This window comes from Struthio camelus, chromosome 19 (assembly GCF_040807025.1).
Source record: "Struthio camelus isolate bStrCam1 chromosome 19, bStrCam1.hap1, whole genome shotgun sequence".
NCBI lineage: Eukaryota > Metazoa > Chordata > Aves > Struthioniformes > Struthionidae > Struthio > Struthio camelus.
Window position 1 is genome coordinate 4,395,678 of NC_090960.1, and position 20,649 is coordinate 4,416,326.

General features: G+C 38.2%; 1 protein-coding gene across 1 annotated transcript in view; it reads left to right on the forward strand.

Annotated features, from left to right (window-relative positions):
• PITPNC1 (phosphatidylinositol transfer protein cytoplasmic 1) overlaps positions 1–20,649 on the forward strand; it is a 99,776-nt gene that overhangs the window by 29,721 nt on the left and 49,406 nt on the right. The window contains exon 3 of the mRNA XM_009678990.2: positions 15,052–15,200. Within this exon, the coding sequence (XP_009677285.1) occupies positions 15,052–15,200 (149 nt within the window). The remainder of the gene's footprint in view (positions 1–15,051; positions 15,201–20,649) is intronic.

Below are 20,649 nucleotides of genomic sequence, written 5' to 3' on the forward strand. Positions count from 1 at the left end.
TGTAATGAAATATTGAATTATCCTTTCATTTTCACAGATTAAAAAACAAAAAAAAGTAGGAAAGTTGATCCCCGGTAGGCATTTGGTCATATGAATGAAACTTTAGTCATTCTGGCTCTCCTTGCGACCTGGAAGTCCTCTGTGGGATATTTGGGGCTGTCGAGGCTTTGTGGTAGAGTAAAGCACTAGAACAGCAGAAGATAAATATCAGGCCTCAAATTTGAACCTAGGTCTTCTGGCTATAGAAGAGTATATTTTATATATGTTGTGTCTCTTTCTGTAGTGAAGGTTATGGCTCATAGGAAAAAAATAAGGTCTTTTTAAGAAAGCAGCCTTATCAAATCAAGGCAGCGCGCAGAAAGCTCGGTTCTCTGGCTTGCGTGAGCTCTCTCTAGCACAGAAAGCTAAGTGACCTTCAAGGAGCCAACTGCAGTCGTCTGATTCTGGTAACTGCTCTGTTGCCGGTACAGCTCAGAAAGTTTTCTAAATCATGCTTAGGAGGCCACCAAGAGGCCATCAGATCTGTAACGCCATCTCATCGTCCTTTTTCTCCCTAACACATATTGAACATAAAAATGTTGAGGAATGACTGATATAAGAGCCAACTCTGCCAGATTTGTATCATTTGGAGGGAATTAGTTAACACTTGTGTTTCATATATGTGGAGTTCTCTGGGGCTCATTGGGGCCCTATAGCCAGATGATGTAGGAAAAACTCGCCAAGAAATATCCAAGGCTGAAACTCTGGCTTCGCTTCTTCTCTTCCACGCTTTAGAGTTCTGGTGCTATGAGACAAATGTTTTTATTTGTTCTCAGCAGCTCAGAAGGAAATAGGCAGTTGGAATGCTCTGAGCTATAAAAGAAGAGCTCTGACCCTTCGCTAAATTAAATTGAATTAAGCACACTGCTTGCTCTTTCAGAAGGCTTGCTTGGTTGTCAGAGCTACGCCTCTGTATTCCATGTTGATGGTCACTGTGTGTTTGTTTGTTCGAAATTATTGAAAGAATATGAAAATAAAACAATAAATCAGTCATGCTTCCCAAACTCCGTAGTTTTAATATCACTAAGTTCCATGGGAAAATGACATGAAAACACAGTATTATCATCCAGCAGCTTTGAATGTGTAATCTTACATCTTTCCTTTCCCCAAGTGAACTTTGTTTTGCAACACTACATTCTTTTTTATATATCACGTTTAGTTCCAGATCTCACTTTAAACATCTTAAGTGTTTTAAAATATGATTTACTGATTTTGCGATTTAAATTTAGAGAAATAAATTGCAATCAAAGTATTAGTTTTGATTTTTTTTTCTTTTGGCTTCATAAGTCTTCATGAAGTAAGGTTATTCAAGCATCTTAGCAGTTTATTTGGTGTGACTTGTCTGGACAGCCAGATAATATCGGTTAGCTATTGAGAATCACGGTAAGAGAATGGGCACATGACAGGCTTAGTATAGTCAACTGGAGTCTAAACTTCCAGTACATAAACCCATAACTCCTTGTGTGCGCATGTGGATCCCACTGTAAATGCCAGAGCTCTCCCCACATACTACTACTCTGGTTGGCATTGGTGCTTGCAACAGGGCCACCGCTTGGCTCAGCAGAAGTAACGCTGCAAGCTCCTCACAAAGCCAAACTGGTAACTGGCACTCAGTGATAGTTGTGACCAGTGATGGCAGCAACTTTCTCCGTACCATCCTTTCAATTAAAGAGTAGGATTTTATGCATTTAATTGTGTACTTCTCAACTAGTTGTATGTGGCCTGTATGCTTTTCTGAACTTTTCTGGATTATTTATTTTTATGAAAAGTAACAAGTTTGTTCAACAAGCAAATGACAAACTAGAGGAAGATCAAGCTTTGCCAGGCTGCAACAAGTTTGCTTTCTTGCTGCCTGCTCTTTATGCATGTGGTCTAGCAGAAGCCTGCTAGACCCAGAGCTCTCATTGGGTTGCTATTGCTACTGGAACCACTTCCGTAGTACCGGTGTGAACCAGTGACTAGTTGAGGTTTTGTCCTCTGGGTAGTAGAAGGCCATGGGGTAGCTGGAAGTGAAGCACTGATACAATCTGAGAGCTTATTTTTAACGGGGTTTTTAGATTAAACCTAGTTTTCGGGGTGGGGGGGAGGAGTTGCCCTTAATTATTCAGGTCTGCAGCAAAACGCTGGATTAATTTTCTGCCTTTTGTACAACACTGGCTTTTGGATGTATGCGTGTAAAGTCTTCGAGCTGTATGTTTTCAGTTTTAAACGTGTCTTTGACAGCAGATAACAGCCCAGAGTACTTGCATAAACTGTAATCACGTGGTTGTCGCAGAGCACTGTGCTGTGGCTATGAAGGACTGTAGGAAGAAAACCAGGTTCTCTGCAAAGAGATCTCATCTATTTATACATTTTGTTGTTATGATTTTCAGCTTTATTCCCTGGTGCTACCGTACACCACGAGCTATTATACCCAAAGGATACGTTCCAAATGACGCAGCTGGCTCCAACTAATGAGGAAGTGGTTAACTTTGTAGTAGAAAGTGTAGAAAAGCTGTTTGTTCACTTACGCATGAAGCCCTCTGGAGTCAACAAGCGAGTCTTTCTGTTGACTTCAACAGGATACATTCCAGCTTAGGTGATCTTTTGCTTGGAAACTCCCCTGTAGCAGGAAGTTTGAATATCGAAGAAAATTCTTTGTGACTGAAAGAAAAACGTTCCCACTTGCAAGCGTTCACGTACTGGCGTACCTACCCCTTGTGGTAGACAAACTGCTTCAGATTAGTACGTAGCCCAGCGCAGACCCAGGAGCTACTCGCTCTGCTGCTCTCACTGATGGTGCACGTTGCTGGTGGTGGTATCCAGCACAGGAAGGGGGGGAATATCTGTCCTGTTGTCTGTTTTTTGTAACAAGTTTTCTCTTCCCTGTTACATTGCCAAGGCTCCGTTTGTAGCGCTGGCTTCTCTTGCGCACTGCCTGCGTTCACTGATGGAGTGCTGCCTCTGACTCCTGCAGAACAAGGGAACAAATGTCTCTGGGGAATATAGAAATACTTATTTCCTGTAAAAGCTCCAGAAATCATATTCCGTTTAACCCTAGCGTCATCACCTTAGTTCTGCTCGTCTGGGTAACTGCCTTAAAAAAGGTATCTGTCGTTTTGTGTGTATGCTTATAATTATGTATTTTGCCTGCGTGAAGTTTCAGGGGATGATGTTCGGACCCATTATAAACATTTGAATTTTTTAATGAAATAGTTATAAGTTGGTTCTTAAGTCTCCAACTTAAATAGTTATAAGTTGGTTGGTGATCTGGAAGCCTTGGAGCCTGCCTGCCTGGTCAGGAATGTGGTCCTCCCTGGGAATTTTATTTATACTTATATACGAGCTTCCATTTTCTGCTATGCTGGAAAGCGTAATGTTGCATGTTGTAATGAGGGTTTGCTCCTTCAAGGCACAAAAGTTTTCAATGAAAAGTGTTGTATTCTGTCATTAGTCTAGACAAAGCCGGCATCTGGCAGGCACTGGCTGTCCCTAGCAGGCTCGCTTCGCCAGCCTAGGCGCTCCGCACGCAGCGCGCACAGTTGCGCTACCTTCTGCAGCGGTCTGCAGCTTTCTTGCCTGAAAGTTTATTTGGCTGCAGTTTTGACTTTGACTAGCAAGCAAATAAATTTCTACCCTAAATGTAGTTACTGCATCCACTAGAGTCTTCGTGCATGTACAAAAGGAATCTGTGCCAAATGAGTAAACTGTAGCCACGTGTTTTGGCAGAGTTTTTTGTCACTTGCAGATTTATGCAATGGGTCCTTGGTTTGCAGAGGTTTATTCTAATGAACTAAAATGGCAGAATTTTATCTTGTTTATTTGTTTGGGATTTCAGTGTGTCTTATAAATCTGGGAATGAGGAGGAAAGTATGTGTCCATTTTCTTCTTATATAATTCAGATTTTGCTCTTGTGTACTTCCTTTCATCAGATGATCTTAGATAATCTTAATAGCTCCACCATCATAATCTAGACGTCAGATGCAAAGATTACAGGAGTGACCTACACAGATTCTCAAATACTTGCAGGCACAGAATGGAATCCATTTTTATCCTCAGGATGCAGGCACAAAATTAGTCCTTTTTAAAAATCAAATTAAGGTCAGTTTTATTTAGAAGTAAGATGAAGTATTTTGATAGCCCAGAATATTTTGTTTGATTGTGAATATATTTTTGTTTCATTGAAAGTAGCAAACCAAATTTTCTGCTTCATTTTCTTCTGATTAAAACATCAGAAGGCAGGCTGGATTTGTCTTGATTCTTCAGCCTGTAAAATAGTAAGTACTAAATTCTGACTCTGTATTTTTTTTGTTTTATATGGTTCTCCCTTTTTGATATCTGTGAGCAGAATTCATTTGCCTAAAATACATCATAAGGAACATACTTCTTTGTCATAAAAGATTATTACAGAATTTTTGCTGTCTGTGATTCTGACAAAGTTTAGGGAATCTTTTGTAGTTTCTTGGATGCTTCTAAACTCAAAATTTACATAGATTTTTTTTTTTCTGAACACATCAAATTCTGTGCACTAGAAAGTTGATTTTTTTGGTATGACAGCAATTTTTATAAGTCATAAAAAATGAGTAATAATTAGTGAAGAAAAGTAATTAGAGAAAAGTAGCCTGAGGGAAAAGAAGTTCTACTAATACATTAAGTAATTACCGTTAGTCATGCAAAAAGAGAAAAATAATATCTAACAGATATGAGTAGGTACACATTTTAAGTCCATTTATAATGAAAGGTAACTCAGAAGTCCATTTCAGCACTCTCTTGACTTTTGAAAGGGTCAGAGGATGTATGCAGCTCTAAATATTCCAGGCTTAAAATGAGTCGAATTGAAAAAAAAAAAAAAAAAAAACCTTCTGCATTTTGGAGAAGTTAACCTTTATGATCAAACTCAGCTTTGTGGCTCAGGCATTGCATGCTTTCTTTCCATTGTCTGCCTACTACTATCCTCTACAGCATTTCCTGCTTCTAGCCAGCAAAAATGCATTTAAAATAAATTTAATTTCTTCTTTTTCCCAAAATCTGGAAAATCTGGTTTGTTTTAAGGGAAAAACATAAAGAGTTCTTGCTGTCTGGTTTAATAAAGCAAACTGTTAACCTATTCTAAAAACGACAAGTTTAAAGGATAGAAAAATGCACACGCTAGATTGCCTGGCGAAGGTGGTAATTAGATCTCCAGCACTCTGACCGTATGCTTTTACAGCATTGTTGTTACGAGCCTCACCTAGTGACAATTTGATTTAGGTGAGCAAAGTCACCCTTGCTTGTGCAAGCTGCTCTACATGGGGAATAATGCTACTTTCCACTGCAAGAAAAATAGATTCATATGCCATCTTATATGTAGGGCTCGTGCATACTGCTGAAAAGAGATTAGTTGCAGTCATCAAGAAGGAAGTCTACACTTTTCCGTTCTGACTTTTCTTGGACTAGCTGAAATGTTTTCCTGGAATATCAGAGAAAGGGTCTGGGTTACTAAAAGAACTTCAGCAAACTCTACAAAAATTGTGCTGAAGCCTTACTTCAGTTTACTTAATTCTAAGTTAAAATGTAAAGAGATTTAATAAACATCTCTTTGAACGTCAAATTAATTGCAAGTAATCTCATAAATAAATTGTATGTAATGAATAGAATATGCGTTTGTATTGACTTAGAAAGTACATCAATATTACTTGATATTTATCGAACCAGATATGTACTGAAAGGCAAAATGATTTGTGCCTGAAAAGCAATTAACTGCAACTAAAGGCATGACAATATTTATGGCTTGATAGGAGACAGGTACTCATAAATAAGGAACAATAGATAAGAGGAGTGTTTCAGTATGCTGAAACAGAACATCTCTGTTCAGTATGTTACAGAGATATTAGTTTTAATTGGTCAAACAGCATAATAAGCCTCTTTTAATATTTCTCTCTGTTTTTGTGAACAGAGGACATTTTTGACAGTCTCTTGAAAATTTATATACATCCTTTGTGGGGAATACCTGTATCTTCATTGACCTAAATAGTAGAATATTACTGGTAATTATGTAAAAAGCACATAGTGTAAACTGCTGAAAAATTTAACTGACTACTGCAAAAAATTGTTAATAAAAAATGATTCTTAAAAATTGTATGAGTTTGTACACTCAGAATAAACAGCTGGCATTTTTCAATAGCACAGCTGGTGTAGGAACATAAAATTACTAGCGTTTGAACAGGACATGAGCTATATTTGGCAAAACATATTTGCATGTAAGCTGAAAATTTGCAACTTAATTTTCATTTCAGTGGAAATTGAAATGACCAGTGTTGTGCACGGGTGAACTGCTGCTCTGAACCTGCTCCTATTGGTTTCAGTATAACTCATTTTGATTGTCTTTAATGTGCCAAGATACTATACATTTAGAGTATTTCTACTTTAAATGTGTAAAACGTGTTTCTTTAGTTGAAAATACTGGAGGACTGTCCTGTCTTACTAAACTGCCTGTATATTGGTTGTTGCTCAGTTGTTTTTCAGAGGAATTATAACAGAAAAGGTAATTTAAGCATATAATTTCTTCCTTGAGAAGGGCAAAGCAAACATGAAAGCAGTAAGAATTGCACTTCACAGCATGCAAAAGTCAACCGTTCCTGCTGCAATTGTTTATGTGTGGGGCTACCAAAACATGCCCTCGTGAATTTGAGCAATACCTAAGCACGCTGCTGATGCAAGTCAGCAGATGTGTAACGTAGCACGAATCACAGATGTGTGCAGGAATTAGTTGAAAGAAAAATCTCAAGTTCAACTCTAAATTTTAACGAGTCAGATTTTTTATTTATAACCACTGTAAGTGGCATTTCTGCCTCTAAATGACTTGTATGGTTTTCTAGGGCCTAGAATCACAGCATTGCATCATGTTTACACTCAATTCTCAGGACCTGGATGTTTATAGGGGTTATTATAGCCTTACTACTAAAGCTTTCGATAAAGCTTTTTCCTATGGCTCGGGTTTTTTGTTTGTTTGTTTGCTTTTTAATGAAAACGTTACTTTAAACCATTCATTGTATGCTAATTTAGTGCAGCTAATTTAGTGCTGTTGCCTTCCTGACAGCTTATTCTGTGCGTTCAGCCATCAGCGTGAATTAAAACTCCACACTGTGCTTTCCAGTCTTAGCTTTAGTTTACTCTAAGGACTAGCAGACAGGCAAGTTATTAGACAGGCAAGGTCACTTCCCTCCTTCGTACTGTGATCAAGCAACGGGCAACCTGCAGTCGGGCCAGCATTTTGCCAGAGAGGTAGTCTGTACTTCTCAACTGGTGTGGGAAGTTTTATGCAGAGTACTGTCCTGAGCAGTAATGGGACTACGTCATGTAAATTCACCTGCAGACAAAAAAACCCTTTTGAAATATTTTATACACACTCTTATTAGTGGTTATTTTCCTCTTTTGTGCAGTGACCTATGAGCATACCTCCCAAATAAATATGATCTAAAACAGAATATTCAACTTCTGGAGTGAATAATTCTCTAAGACACAAATCTTTCTTTGAATTCTCAACCCACTGATTTACCATAATAATTTTTTGCAAACTTATATGGATTTGGTTCAGACATCAGGAAGTAATGATAGCTGTCACAAAAGGTCTGACGCTTTGCTTGCTTGCCTGTGGTTTTATGTTTTGTTTTCAAGACAAACTGCATCTCTAGTGTGATTCAACCCAAAGATAAAATGACCCTTGGAACTAATTTTAAAAGCGACATAAAAGAGTATTATGGTAGAGGGGACGATTTTAGATACAGTTAGCTTTGTGATTTTAACTGTGGTACGTCACCAATAATCTGCAATTAGATAAAGTCAGTCTTGCAGATTTTTGGTTTTATACCTTCTTATTATGAGTCAATCCTGTTGTTTAAGGAGACAGATTGACCTTTTGCATAAGTAAAAGTAGTTTTGCTTTTGAAAACAAATATTTTAGAAAGAAATACTTAGAAATATTTGCACTTAGGATATTTCCGCATGGCCAAGTGAATGCAGTGCAAAGGTGCCTAGTTTGCTCTGAACATCTTAGTTTAGATACTAGAAGTCAAATAATGTGTTAGGCTCCACACAGATTAATATGCACTGCTTTTCCGCCAGACTACATGAGAGTTAATGCCAGTTCAGTGGTAGCCCGGTATCTCTGCAAGGCAGTACGCAGGGCTGTAAAAACACCTCCTTAGCCTTTTGCGTTAACTCTCTACTATTCGTGCTTTCCTTGCGGATTTTCCCAGCAGTCAAAAACAGCAGTACTCTTTTTGCATGACCCTAGTCCACAGGGTAGTCATTTTAGCAGAAAGCAGCTATTTTGGGATTGTAAACTGCTACTTTCGCACTGGTAAGTCGCGCAACATAAGAGACTTCTAAGTTCTCATTCACAGTGAGAGTTTATCTTCCTGCATACGACTGTCTAGGCAAAGAGAATGATTATTTCAGGGGCAGAAGACTGTCTGACTCTGTAACGCTTTCAAATCTGTCTGATTTATGTGGCAGGTTTTAAAATCTAGAGCTTATTTTGTAAGATAATGTTTTCCAGAAAAGCCACATTTCCTTCCACAGACAATATCCTTTAGTAAAACCGTGAGATGGTGGATAATGTATGCTCTACGGCAAGAGAGGTGTTCGCTTCTGCTTGCAGAGGAGTAGAGAGTCAGAAGTCTAGCAGGGAAAATGAGAGTTGAAAAGAAAGACTAGTGCAAAAATGGGGCCTGGTAGGAGCCAAAGCAAATGTGATACTACATGAAATATCAAATACTAGCACATTGTACATTCCTCTGTGCTAGTTAAAACCAATCTAGGAATGTTAATAACAAGGAAAACAAATCACGTTGTCAGAAGCTGGAGCTTATGTCATGGAAAAGATTTTCTTAAATTATTCTTAATAACTGTGAATCATCATCTACACAAGTGCGGAGATCAGAAGGCCCAGTCTTGGAGCTCCATCAGCCGGCGCTCTGACTGCCAGCACGCGAGGGCTCTGCGTTAACCTCAGCTGAGCACGAGGGTGCGTTGGGCTTCACCCACTTCAGAAGGCAGCCAGAGTGATTATATGAAGGATTATATATGAAGTCAGTGAATGCAATAAGAAAAACCACTTCTGGCTAACTAATTACTGTTTAGAATTGAAAAAAATTTACAAGTGTGTCTTGTGGTAAAAGCACTTAGCTTGGAATCACTAGATCAAGGTTAAATTCCCTACTGTATCACCGACATCTTTTTTAAGCTTGAGGTATTAATTTGACTTCTGTTTTAGTTGCTTGACTATAAAATGAGGATAACGCTTCTTTTGACTGTATCCTATATGTAACTGTAAACGCTTCATATATGAACAATCTTTCATTGCCTTTGGGTACAAAACCCAGCAGTGCGGGGCATAGGTCTTTGCTAAGACCTGAAAATAATGCTTTTTAACATCAAAACAAAACAAACAATAGGAAACTTCAGTGTATCCTCCTAAATAAAAGTATTTACCCAAGCAAGTACCTTTTCAAGGAACTTATCCCGGACACAGAATATCTCTTTAAAACTGCCTTTAAAAGAGAGAGCTTGCACTGACAGGTTGTGCATGTTTGGACAAGTAACTTATCTGGGGATCGCAATACTTGCTTGTCTCGTGGTACTTTGAGGAATGATCGGGAGTTGTTTTAAATAATCATAACATGGAAATTATTATACAAGTGCCAAAAGATATTCCTATTAATCTTTTTATGTTAGAAAAAAATATAAAATAGGCTGATATTAAGTTTGTCATATAGGGATACAGTGAAGTTTGAGTAGTTACTCCAGGTTTATATGAAAGTGAGTTAAGAATTATGGTTTTGGAGAACTGGAACATACGTTCATTTGTCCACTTCTTTTATAACAGTTTAAGTGAGACTTAAATATAGACCATGTCATAGCAAAACTGCCTGAATGAAGTCTTGAAACATATTCAGCAAGGAACACACTTGTCTTCCAAAGCCTATGACTTGAAAACAAATCAAAAACCTATCAGTCAGTTTTAAGTGTTGCTTTTTATTAATCAGACATCATTCTATGAGCTAAAAATACTTAAGCAAGTTCGTACTGTAGTGCCACTGGATTCATACTGCATTGCTACAGTACAATTGGATGAAGTTGGTCCATTACATTTTGTTACTTGAAGTAAATCTAAACTAAATTGAGGTCAATGACCAAATTCATGTTGCCATCAAAGGAGGCAGGATTTTGCCCTTTATCCATAGCTGGATCCACGTTTGTGCATGAATACAGATCTGTTTCAGTTTTGTTTCTGCTGTAATTCTTCCTTCTTTCCGTTTCACCTTTGCAATTTCCTGAGAACAGGACTGGAGGCCACTGGCATGTTTTAACATGATTCATTGTGTGAGAAATATTTTCCACTGTTGGAGTACAGTACTCTCAACAACCATTAACTTTAATAGGTATAAAAGACATTCAGCATCTCCTGGCTTCAGGCTTCTAACTGCAGGGAGAGATCTAACTGCTGATTTAGAACAATAAATTGCATAAGTTAAAGTGACAGCACTGTCCCTGGTGCTTTACTCTAATTACAGAAAAATAAAAGTAGATAAAAGGATTCAACAGTTCTTTGGAATATAAGAATTGCCATATCAGATCAAGCCAATGATACATCTGCTACATTTTCTATGAGCATTCAGATAAGAGCTGCAAAGACAGGTGTAAATAAATCAAATTGTGCATAACTTTAGAATAAAATCTCCTTTGAGAGAATGTTACATTTGCATTCCATGTAAATTTTGAAAGGCGGTATTCTCAGACTAGTATTAGATCAAAAGCTGGGCAGTGGTCAGTAAGGCTATTTTACTTGGCAAGCCTTTGAGGGGAAGCTGAGGCTAGGAGCGGGTGACTTCGAGTCTCTCATTTAGCCATAATAAATGAAAATCAAAATTTCAAGAGGTATCTCTTCAGGGAGTCATTAGCAGCTGAAGCTTGGGCCTCCTTATGCTAAATGCTATACAAATAATAGGGGGGAAAAAAAGCACCTGTCCTAAGGTTTTTATGTTCTGCAGTAGACAGTTAAAGCTAAGCATGGAAGTAAAAAGCATTCCATCGCTTTGTAAATAAACTGAGATTGAAAGAGATTAAGGACTTGATCCAAAGTCAGTTGGAATGGTGAAAATTTTCTCCCCATTTATTTTAAGGGAGAATAAATAAAGCTCTAAAGGATTTGCTTGTTTTCACACAAAACTTGTAGCGGAGCTGAAACCTGAGGTCCCCATTATAGTAAACACTAAGAAGAAGTTTTATTTATAGCCTATTTCTTTTTTTAGGCTGCTAACAAGATAGCCTAACAAAAATAAAGGTTGTGCTGTTGAAGGCAATGGGAGTTGTCTGAACACAAAGTGTATAAGGTGAACCCTTTTTTTTTTTTCTTCCAATCTCAAGAACATCAAAATAGTGATTCTGGTCTCGCTTGCAGCTTTAAACAGGATCAGATTGACCATGATTATGCTGTTGCTAACAAGCCTTGTTTCTTGGGTGACTAAATTCCCAATAGGCAAATGCCATCTGCCAGCTGAAGGAAAAGAGAAGTCACCACTGAGACAATATCTAACTCATTAGGAGTTGAGAAACACTAAATCTGGTAGAAAAGCTACATATCAATCAATATCCTTAGAAAACTGTAACTCTACATTAATTACACTTGTTTGTTGAAATAAGTGCGTGAAGGTTCTTCGTCTGATATTGAAGGACTTTTCCTCTATTAAACTGACGATTTTTTTAAAGAGCTTTTAAAGAGGTAAAAATCATTGCATGAATTTCTACTGACTTCCAGTGAGACAGTATGTGGCCTTGGAAATTCGTTTTACAGCTAGGTACACAGAAATTCAGATTCTGACTAGAGCAATATAAATAATAGTAGCACATCAGTTTACCCTTACGGGAATAATAATTAATATCTATTGCTGTAAAATGTTACTTCAGTGATATTTCTCCATGATATGGATAGGAACTTAAAAAAAGCTGTGAAGGCTCTTACTAGGCCTTTAAATTTCATGATATTCCAAAAGAGATGTCTTTGTTTTGGATTTTATTCATGTAAATATTAAAATATACTTTTTAAAAATAAATTTTATATGAAGTAATAGTTGTATACTCTCTAATTTGGTAAAGTACTATAATTTTGGCAGTCAATTTTTTTTTCATCCTGCTCTAAAATGATATTAAAAGGTAATAAACCAGATGATTGATTAAAAAAAAAAAAGCTGTGCACAGAGGAGCTAAGTCATCTGCTTTAAAGTTCATGTCAACATGTGTCTCTCTTGCAGAATACAGCTGCTTTCTAGCAGGACAAGTCAGTTCAATAGTAGTGAAAGGTGGATATTTTCATGTGAGTAGTGTCAGATGCGTGGGTATGGAAAGTCATTGCCTGGTGAAAGGCAAGCAGCAGTAGGAGGTTGCGGTGCCTTCTGTTTTCTTCAGTCTCCCAGGTGAAGAAGCTGAGCTGCCTCAGGGACCTTCTGGGGAGTGCAGGTCACACTGGAGCATGTGTGATTTTGAGTCTCCTCGGAGTAGATCCTTTCTGTAAGCATGGACTGTGCAACATCTGTCAAGCAATTTCTACTTGGCATTACTGATCTCTTACGAAGAGTGCAGCGGGCATGCAGGTTATCCACTGTTAACCATGTGCAAGAACTGATTTATGGTCTTTATAATTTGATATTTTGCTAGCGATTTCTGGTAGTATGGGTCCCCGAAAGAAAGCAATCTTGGTTAGCAAAACATGTAGTGTTTATTATCGGTGGATAACTCTGATTCATGCTATTGGAGCAAATGAATGCCTTAGTCCAACCCATCGTTGATTGTCAGTGTGAACTTGCATTTCTGTTAATGTTTCTGGTCAGATAAATCCAGGAGAAACTGAGATATCTCTGTCTGACCATAGGAACTGAGAGCAAAATTGCAAAGGACTACATGGAAGTAGGAAATCAAAGAATGTAGTGACACATGCAGGTATGAAACAAAATACTTTCCAGAGATGTCCATGGCGACTAAAAGTCATAGCTCCCTGGGATAACAGAAATCTCAATAGAGATGCTGCTTTTATGGCAAACTAATTTCTTCCCCCCTTTCCTCAATTAATCTTTTCTCGTTCCACAGGCTATAAATTACTGATCTCTTTCTTTCCGTTAGAAGATAAGCACCTTATCACCTCACCTCTTTTCTAGCATCATTATTATTCCACAGGAACTGAGTATCTTTACTCTCAGGTGGTCCAACTGATATATATGTAATTAAAAGCAGAGCATTTTCTCTTAACTTGCATTCAGCTTTGAAGTTTTTGCTTTGATTTCAGACCTGAAAAACACCTTCACATGCCTGCAAGTTTGTCTCCTTTTTCCAGCTGTACTAGTTGATCTAATAAAATATATTACCTCTGTCTATAAACTTTGCCTTGCCTGTGTACCGGTATCATTATTAGTGAAGCAGAGATGGCAAGTTTTCATATAACTAATTAAAGTGTATGTGTGAGGACTCTTTATAGCCTTGAAGATTAGGACAACATGTTTAAATATAATGAGATGGAGGAAAAAAGGATTCAGTAGAGATCAAGGTAAATAACTAGATTATCAAGAAAAATAATTTTAGAAATCATCTCTTAAATGGAGACATTTTGGATTAAAAAGATAACAGAGATGAGAAAGCTGAGCATATATAAAGGAGATAGTGCTGGCGTCTAATTGCCTGAGTAACATTCCTCTATGAAGGTCCTATTCCCTGTGGTCTCGTTTAGTAGGACTATGTTGTTGACAGTTGTTAAGTAAGGCCTGTGATGTATTTTTCTGAGCTAATTGCTGTTTTGATTTGGGATTTTAGGGCTTTTTAAGTTACATGATAGGATTGTTGATTACAATATGTAATAACCATGAAAATCTCATGGAGTTTTCTGAGGTCAGATTGTCATGCTTTTGTTTGCTGCTGTGGAGCTAGTACTTGCAGCTCTGTGTAGTAGCTCTGCCATTCTCTAAATTAACAGGTTGTCTTTTGTGTTTGAAGGGATTGATGTGATTGAAGTGATTGCCATGTAAATACCTAAATATATTACTTTGGGGGAGAGATGGATCCAAATGGCCAAAATTGGTAATGTGAAAAGACAGTTTGTTGTAAGAACAACACAAGCATTTGGAAGGGACTTAAATGAGTGAAAAATGTGTGGGAAATGATGGGAAGATGTATGAGTGGAAAATCCCAGAGTGGAAAATGTATGGGATAGGATAGTTTTGCTTTTGAAATATTTTCCAGTGAAGGTGTCAGGGATGTGCTGTTTTTTACATATCTATGGAGGCAAAAGCCCTAATGTAGATGTAGATGGACTGACAAAAAAGGGCTATTGCCAGTACAATTTATTTTTCTGTAATAGCAACTTTGGATTAACTGTCCTGGGTTTTGGCTTCCTAAGTAACCTGCAAATCTATATGAAAAGAATAATTAATTAAAGTGCTCAAAGTTATTTTAGTAATATTGCCCATTCATTCCTCTCAAACTTCTTCTTCTAAGGACTTAGAGTCAACCTTTTTTTTTTTTTAGGAGTTGATGCCCTTATTTCTGTGCATCAGCAATAGTTAAGCTGAGTCTGTTTGCAGCACTCCATTATTTGGCATCATGTCAGCATGACAGAAGAATCCTGTTTCACACAGAATTTTAGTATTATCTACCAATTATAACCCCCTCGCAGGTCAGCATTTGGAAGCAGTAGCTTAATTATTTATTTATTCTTAATTCGTGGACTTACAAATGTAGTCCAATAATAAAGCACTGGCCTGTTTCTTTACATCTGTATACACATGGCTTTGTTATTCTTTTCACTAGTGTTCCTTTGGACTTAAGCTAATGAGATAATGAGAAGGCCCAGGCTCAGAAGTCTAAATGAGGCTTCAGAATATTGTTTTTCCCCCTCAAACTACCTTTTACTTGCACATATTGCTATATGTGGTATGTATGACATTGGTTTTTGAATACCCATGTATTGCACAAAGCTAAAACATTGTTCTTGATTTTGCGTTGCAGTACAGAATTGGGCAGCTGTACATGATAAGCAAGCATAGCCATGAGCAGAGCGACCGAGGTGAAGGGGTGGAAGTGGTGCAGAATGAACCCTATGAAGATCCCAATTATGGCAATGGTCAGCTAACAGAAAAACGGGTCTATCTCAACAGGCAAGTACAAGAAAACTGTTTCTCTCAGCATGGGCAGTAATAACAATTTGCAAAGAATATCTCTGTCATGCAATAGCCTTTCTGTTTCAAATAGAACATGTTCCCATGAATACATGCCACTTCCTGGCAGCTGCAGAAAGAAGGAAAGTAGGATAAAACTGTTGCCTGAAGTAGAGAGATTAGTTGTCCTTTCTCTTAGAGTACTTTACATATTTATTACTTAAGTGAGTTTAATAGTGTCTAAAGGTACTAAACACCACTAATGCTGATTAACTTCAGTTAACCTGAATGGTCTCCCTACCTATAGGGAGTCTCATTTAAGACTTGAGGATAAATAGTCAGTCAGGCTTGTAACCCTTAATCATTTGGGGATTCCATTTTTATCTTGACAGTAAAATCAGAATGGGTATTTTTTAAGTATTTGAAAAATAATTCATTGATTCAACATGCTGCATGCGCTTCTGAAGGCATTAAAATGAAACACACTAAAGTAGTAAGAGTCTTCTTTAAAAGGAACTTATTTTCTTTCCAAAGGAAAAAATTATGTTTTTCAAAATTCCGAGATCAGCATCTGCAGCATGTAGGCTAGCACAGAATAGGTGCGTAAAACTCGGAACAGCTCATCCTAGCTCATACTTAAGAGAATTCCTTAGGCTAGCAATAAGCCTTTTGGGTCTTGACAAAGTGAGATTCTCACTTCATAATAATTTTACAAGGCCAATACTCTATTTTTGGTGACAAAAGATTTGCCTCAGTAAAGCGAATTGACGTTATGAACGGCCATCAGGCTTGCACAATGATGACTTTCTGTACCAAAATGATAGACTTAAAGACATGATGGAAAAAATTGCTTTTGTTTCCCAAAAGTCCCATCATTTCTTAAAGTGAAATACGGTCTTCCTATGGTGAAATTGTATTGCTGAGGGTCAATTCTCCCACACTCAAAGGCCAGAGATGTTTTAAAACGTACATATATTTGTGTCCTATGAAATATATTGCTCAATCTATTGCCATTTTTATTACTGCTGATCTAATTGAATGCTGCTGTTTTTCTGATGTTCTTCTATTCCTCTGGGCCTGTTTCCTTTTATTAAGCTTTTACGCTCTTCAGCCTTTAGTAGTGGGCATCGAAACACTATAGCTATTTCTTCTACATTGCAAGTTACTCCTCCAGTGCAATCCAGACACATCTAACCTTTACTCAGGCTAAATTGAATCACTGGTAATGTGCGCACACACACACACACACACACACGCACAGAGCTCAATAATGTATCTTTCACCAACATTTAATATTATTTTGTTTGTAACCCTGTTTTCTCACAGGCAAGATATAAGACAAGGAAAAATCAATAAATGTGTTCCCGTTGTAGAGCTCCCAGATGTTTCTGTATTTTTCTTTCCTTTGGCACTGATGAAAGAATTCAGAATTGCCACTTAGGAATAATTCAGAATATCGACAATGGCTGTGCCCTAGAAAGTAGGTGCAAGAAATACTTGGGAGGCATGCTGTTTCTGGTAGTGCGGGCAGTGGACCAAAGGATCTCACACCCAAAGACAGGTACAAACACTGACAAAGATCTCTGTACCTACAGCAACTTGTGAAGTTCGCCTAAAGCTGCAGTGGATATTTGAAGTCAGGCTCATTCAGTTTAATGATAGATTATAAATATTTTGTTGTAATCATCACCAAATTTGCCATCTGAATCTTTCTTTATGCTATTTTTGGTGTCACAATACCACCAGATGTTGCAGTACTGTTGAAGTTTTGGGCAGAGGATCAGCAAGATTTCAGGCAGCTATGTCTTTTGCTGGGAGACCAGAGTCTCTCTCTGGACGACTGCAGTCGGGGAGCCTGGCTGCCGTACACGGTATTGGAAACATTCTCCTCAAGTCCTTCCTTCCTTGGAGAACGGGACTCCTTACGCCAGTACAGTTCTTTTTTGCGTCTTTTCCAGGGCTTGCTGCCCTGATGCACTCGCTTGCTTTGCTTCACTTTACTTTGCTCTGGACTTTGACGGGGAACAGACAAACAGCACTGGGATCAAGACCAGCCTCTCCCTTCCTCTGCTCCTCACTGCTGCATACATAGTACAGCCCTGTTATACTTCTCCAACCCTGCACGGAAGAGAGGGACAAGAAATATGAACAAGAGAGGTACCAACACTGATACACTAGCACTAGGTGTGTTACAGAACAGGCCCAAACAAGGCAGCGTAGAGCAAGGCAGAAGATAAGTGTCTCGGATATCATCGTAGCACCTAATAAAATAGTTGATGCTTGGTGTCATATGATCTTTGAGTAGTGATACCACAGTGATTTTGGTTTACCACCCATCCCTAGCTGACTATAAACAGAACTAAAATGATGACAACATAAAGTATATATTAAAAAAAAATCAGAAATGCATTAGATCCAAAGCCTGATAATGAGAATAAAAGCTGAATTTTAAAAGTAATATTGATTTCTAATCAAACAATTGCAAAATACCAGGCTTTTGCAAGCTATAAGAAATAAAGGATCAAAATACAGTTATTAGGCTAGCTAAATCGAAGAGATAAAATATTACAGTGTGATTTTACAGTGCTTGCTTATTTAAAATGAACTCCATTTTAGAAGAATCTTAATAGGAAAGAAAAAATAGATAGATTCAAGTGGTAGAGATGACAGCTCTTGTTAAAGACTGATTTAATTTATTCTCCTTTAGTGAGCAACAAATGAGTTAGTAACGTCTGCAAAAAATATATTTGCTCTTTCAGGAAAAATTGAAAAAAAATTAACAAATGAGAGAGGGATTAAGGACTGCAGAGTAGTCAGACAGAACTGAGCTTATCTTTGATGCCTAAACTGTCCTCTCTTTATACACCAAAGCTCCCTAGCAGATACATGTTTTCCATTTCAACCTTCCTTCTGTACCAGTCCTATTCGGTAACGAGGTGTAGAGATATGTAGCTCTGTTTCTTGTTTGCACTCTTTGACACCCTCTATGTCCTAAGAGAGCAAACACAATTATGTGTGGTCCTTATGCTGATTATTCAAGGACAGTCTGTGTGTTTTCTTCTTACTGCACGCCCTTGTGAGATCTAAGCATAACCTGCTTGTGACAAAGAACTATTTTATTAAATAAGAAGAAGTAATAATTTGTATGCAACTGCATGCAAATGAACTGCATACAGGTCACTGTTTGTTCTCTACCAGGTCATTGCAAAAGAATTTAAAGTTAAAAATTGTTTTTTCAGTATTTTGGAAAGTTTTGATTTTAAGTTTATTTCAGGTCTGTATTATGAGACTAGAAACCCTTATATCTACACATTATGCTGTGTTTCAGCAGAAACTTAAGTTTGTATTTATAACAACTTTTTTTTTAATTGGGGAATATAATGGGGTTTTTTTCTGTTGTTAGAGGGATGGTGTCATTGTTTTAGGATTGGTAGTGTAACCGCTGATTTTGCGGGAGTCAGGATTGATCCATGCAATGACATTTTATAGATAAAACTTACCTCTTTGGAACACCACTTTGCCTGACTCACGCTCAGTCCCTTCGTAAGAGCCTTCTCATAAGAGTCTGTTATGAGAGCCTTCATGAACCTTGAGTTCATGCTGTTCAAACGAAACCACCCCCTGTACCACTGCGTAGGAGCTTATCTCAAGTACATACTGCACTGTGTATTGCCATTGGGGTAATGCCTCTGCAGATGTGCATTAATTGTGCTGATACAAGTAGCTGCATATTACTCCTTGTGTCTGCAGCAATGACCATTGGGGTCACAGTGGGAAACTCTGCTATTTCAATAGACATTTTCAGAATTCTCAGCTTTTAAAAAATGTTCCAATTCCTACAAGCCAAACAGAATGAATGCAGAGATAAAGCGTTAGCGCGCTTCCTGCTGTAAATTGCCCTCGTGCTACAGAAGTCCAGCTAAAAGTACTCTCTGGGAAAAGCAACCAATGGAAAATATGAGCTATGTCTAGCTTTCCTGATCGTGTGTTGAGCTGGATAACCTCAGCTCTTCCCAAGAGTGATATTGGGCACTGCATAGTGTCTGGATGAAAGAACCCCAGAACAGCATCAAGTTCAATAAGGCAAGGAGGGCTTGGAGGATGCAGATCTCATGGAGAACCAGCAGCTCCTCAAGACTTTGCCAAATCTACCGCAAGCCCCACTGAGGAAAGCAGCACACGTATTAGGTATTGGAGTTGTACACTTTTCCGTCCATCTTTCTTTCCTGTGTTAATAAGCCTCAGTTTTTCTTATTCCTTACTTTCATTTTCCAGTCATGGGTCTAAAATAAATAGCTTGCTTGTTGTGGTTAAATTCAGGCATAGACAGATAAAGAAACTGTTTATTGGCTTAACAGTCTTGACTTTGAAGTGGCAGGAACAGCCATCCTTCTCTGCTTGCACAGCTTGGCCCAAATATTCCATTTTTATTCTGCTACGATTTTTATATGACGTGCAAGCAGCTGGGCTTTCAAGTTGTGCCCACGTACTTTTCAGGAGGTCTGCTGTGTTCCTACAGCCACCCAAAGGACACTTCTCGCACCAGTCTGCCATAAATGCTGAAGGAGTGGCACTGGGAAGAGACCAGCAACAGAGAGGTTTGGACAGCTTCACACAACTGTGAGCAGCTGTTCTGTGTGCTTTGAAACGTGCTCATGAACAATAAATGAGCTACTGTCATCAGTGGCTACATACATTTAGTAATATTTATGATATTTATGCCTCCGTTTTTGTTCAGGACAAGCAACAATCCACAGTCTCATGGCTATAAGCATCAAAAACTGCTACTGCTGCATTCATGTTGTTGGTGTTTTTTGAACTGTCCTGACGAAATCAGAGCCAGTTGTATATTTCAGTGGTGGTTTCTTGGAAAGATTTGTGCATTATTTTCATTTATCTTTTCTTGCCTGATAATACTTTAATTCTTCGAATGGGTCTTGTTTACCAGTGGGTTCAGCTGGAATGCCTTTAAGAAACACTTCCTCCCTCCATGCTGAAAGACTGCACTTCATCTGGGGAAGGAAGAAATAAACAAAAGGAGAGTGTGGTCCACAGATGCGTATGCTGCCGAATTAAAAATATTATATGTCTCAGCGTTCTTTCTCTGAACGGACTCTCCAAAGAATTACTGTGCATTCATGACTGTGAACTGAGTGTGCGGTGTGTTTTGCCCATAAAATTATTTGTTTTGGAGATGTGCTGTGCCAGTAAGGACAGGTAAACAGGCAGCGACTCTAATAATTGCGAAATGAGCAGCTGTATATTAACAAAGATATTGCTAGTAAAATTTTCTAGTGTCAGTGTCAGCCTTAGTAGGGTTCAGAACTGCTTACTGCCTCTTCTCTCTTACTGGAGTATCAGAAGTTGAAAGTCTGCATCCGTGGGTACTTAATGTTTAGGCATCAGAGAGAGTGAGGTCTAGCAGGGATAAAGGAAGGAGCAGAGAGAT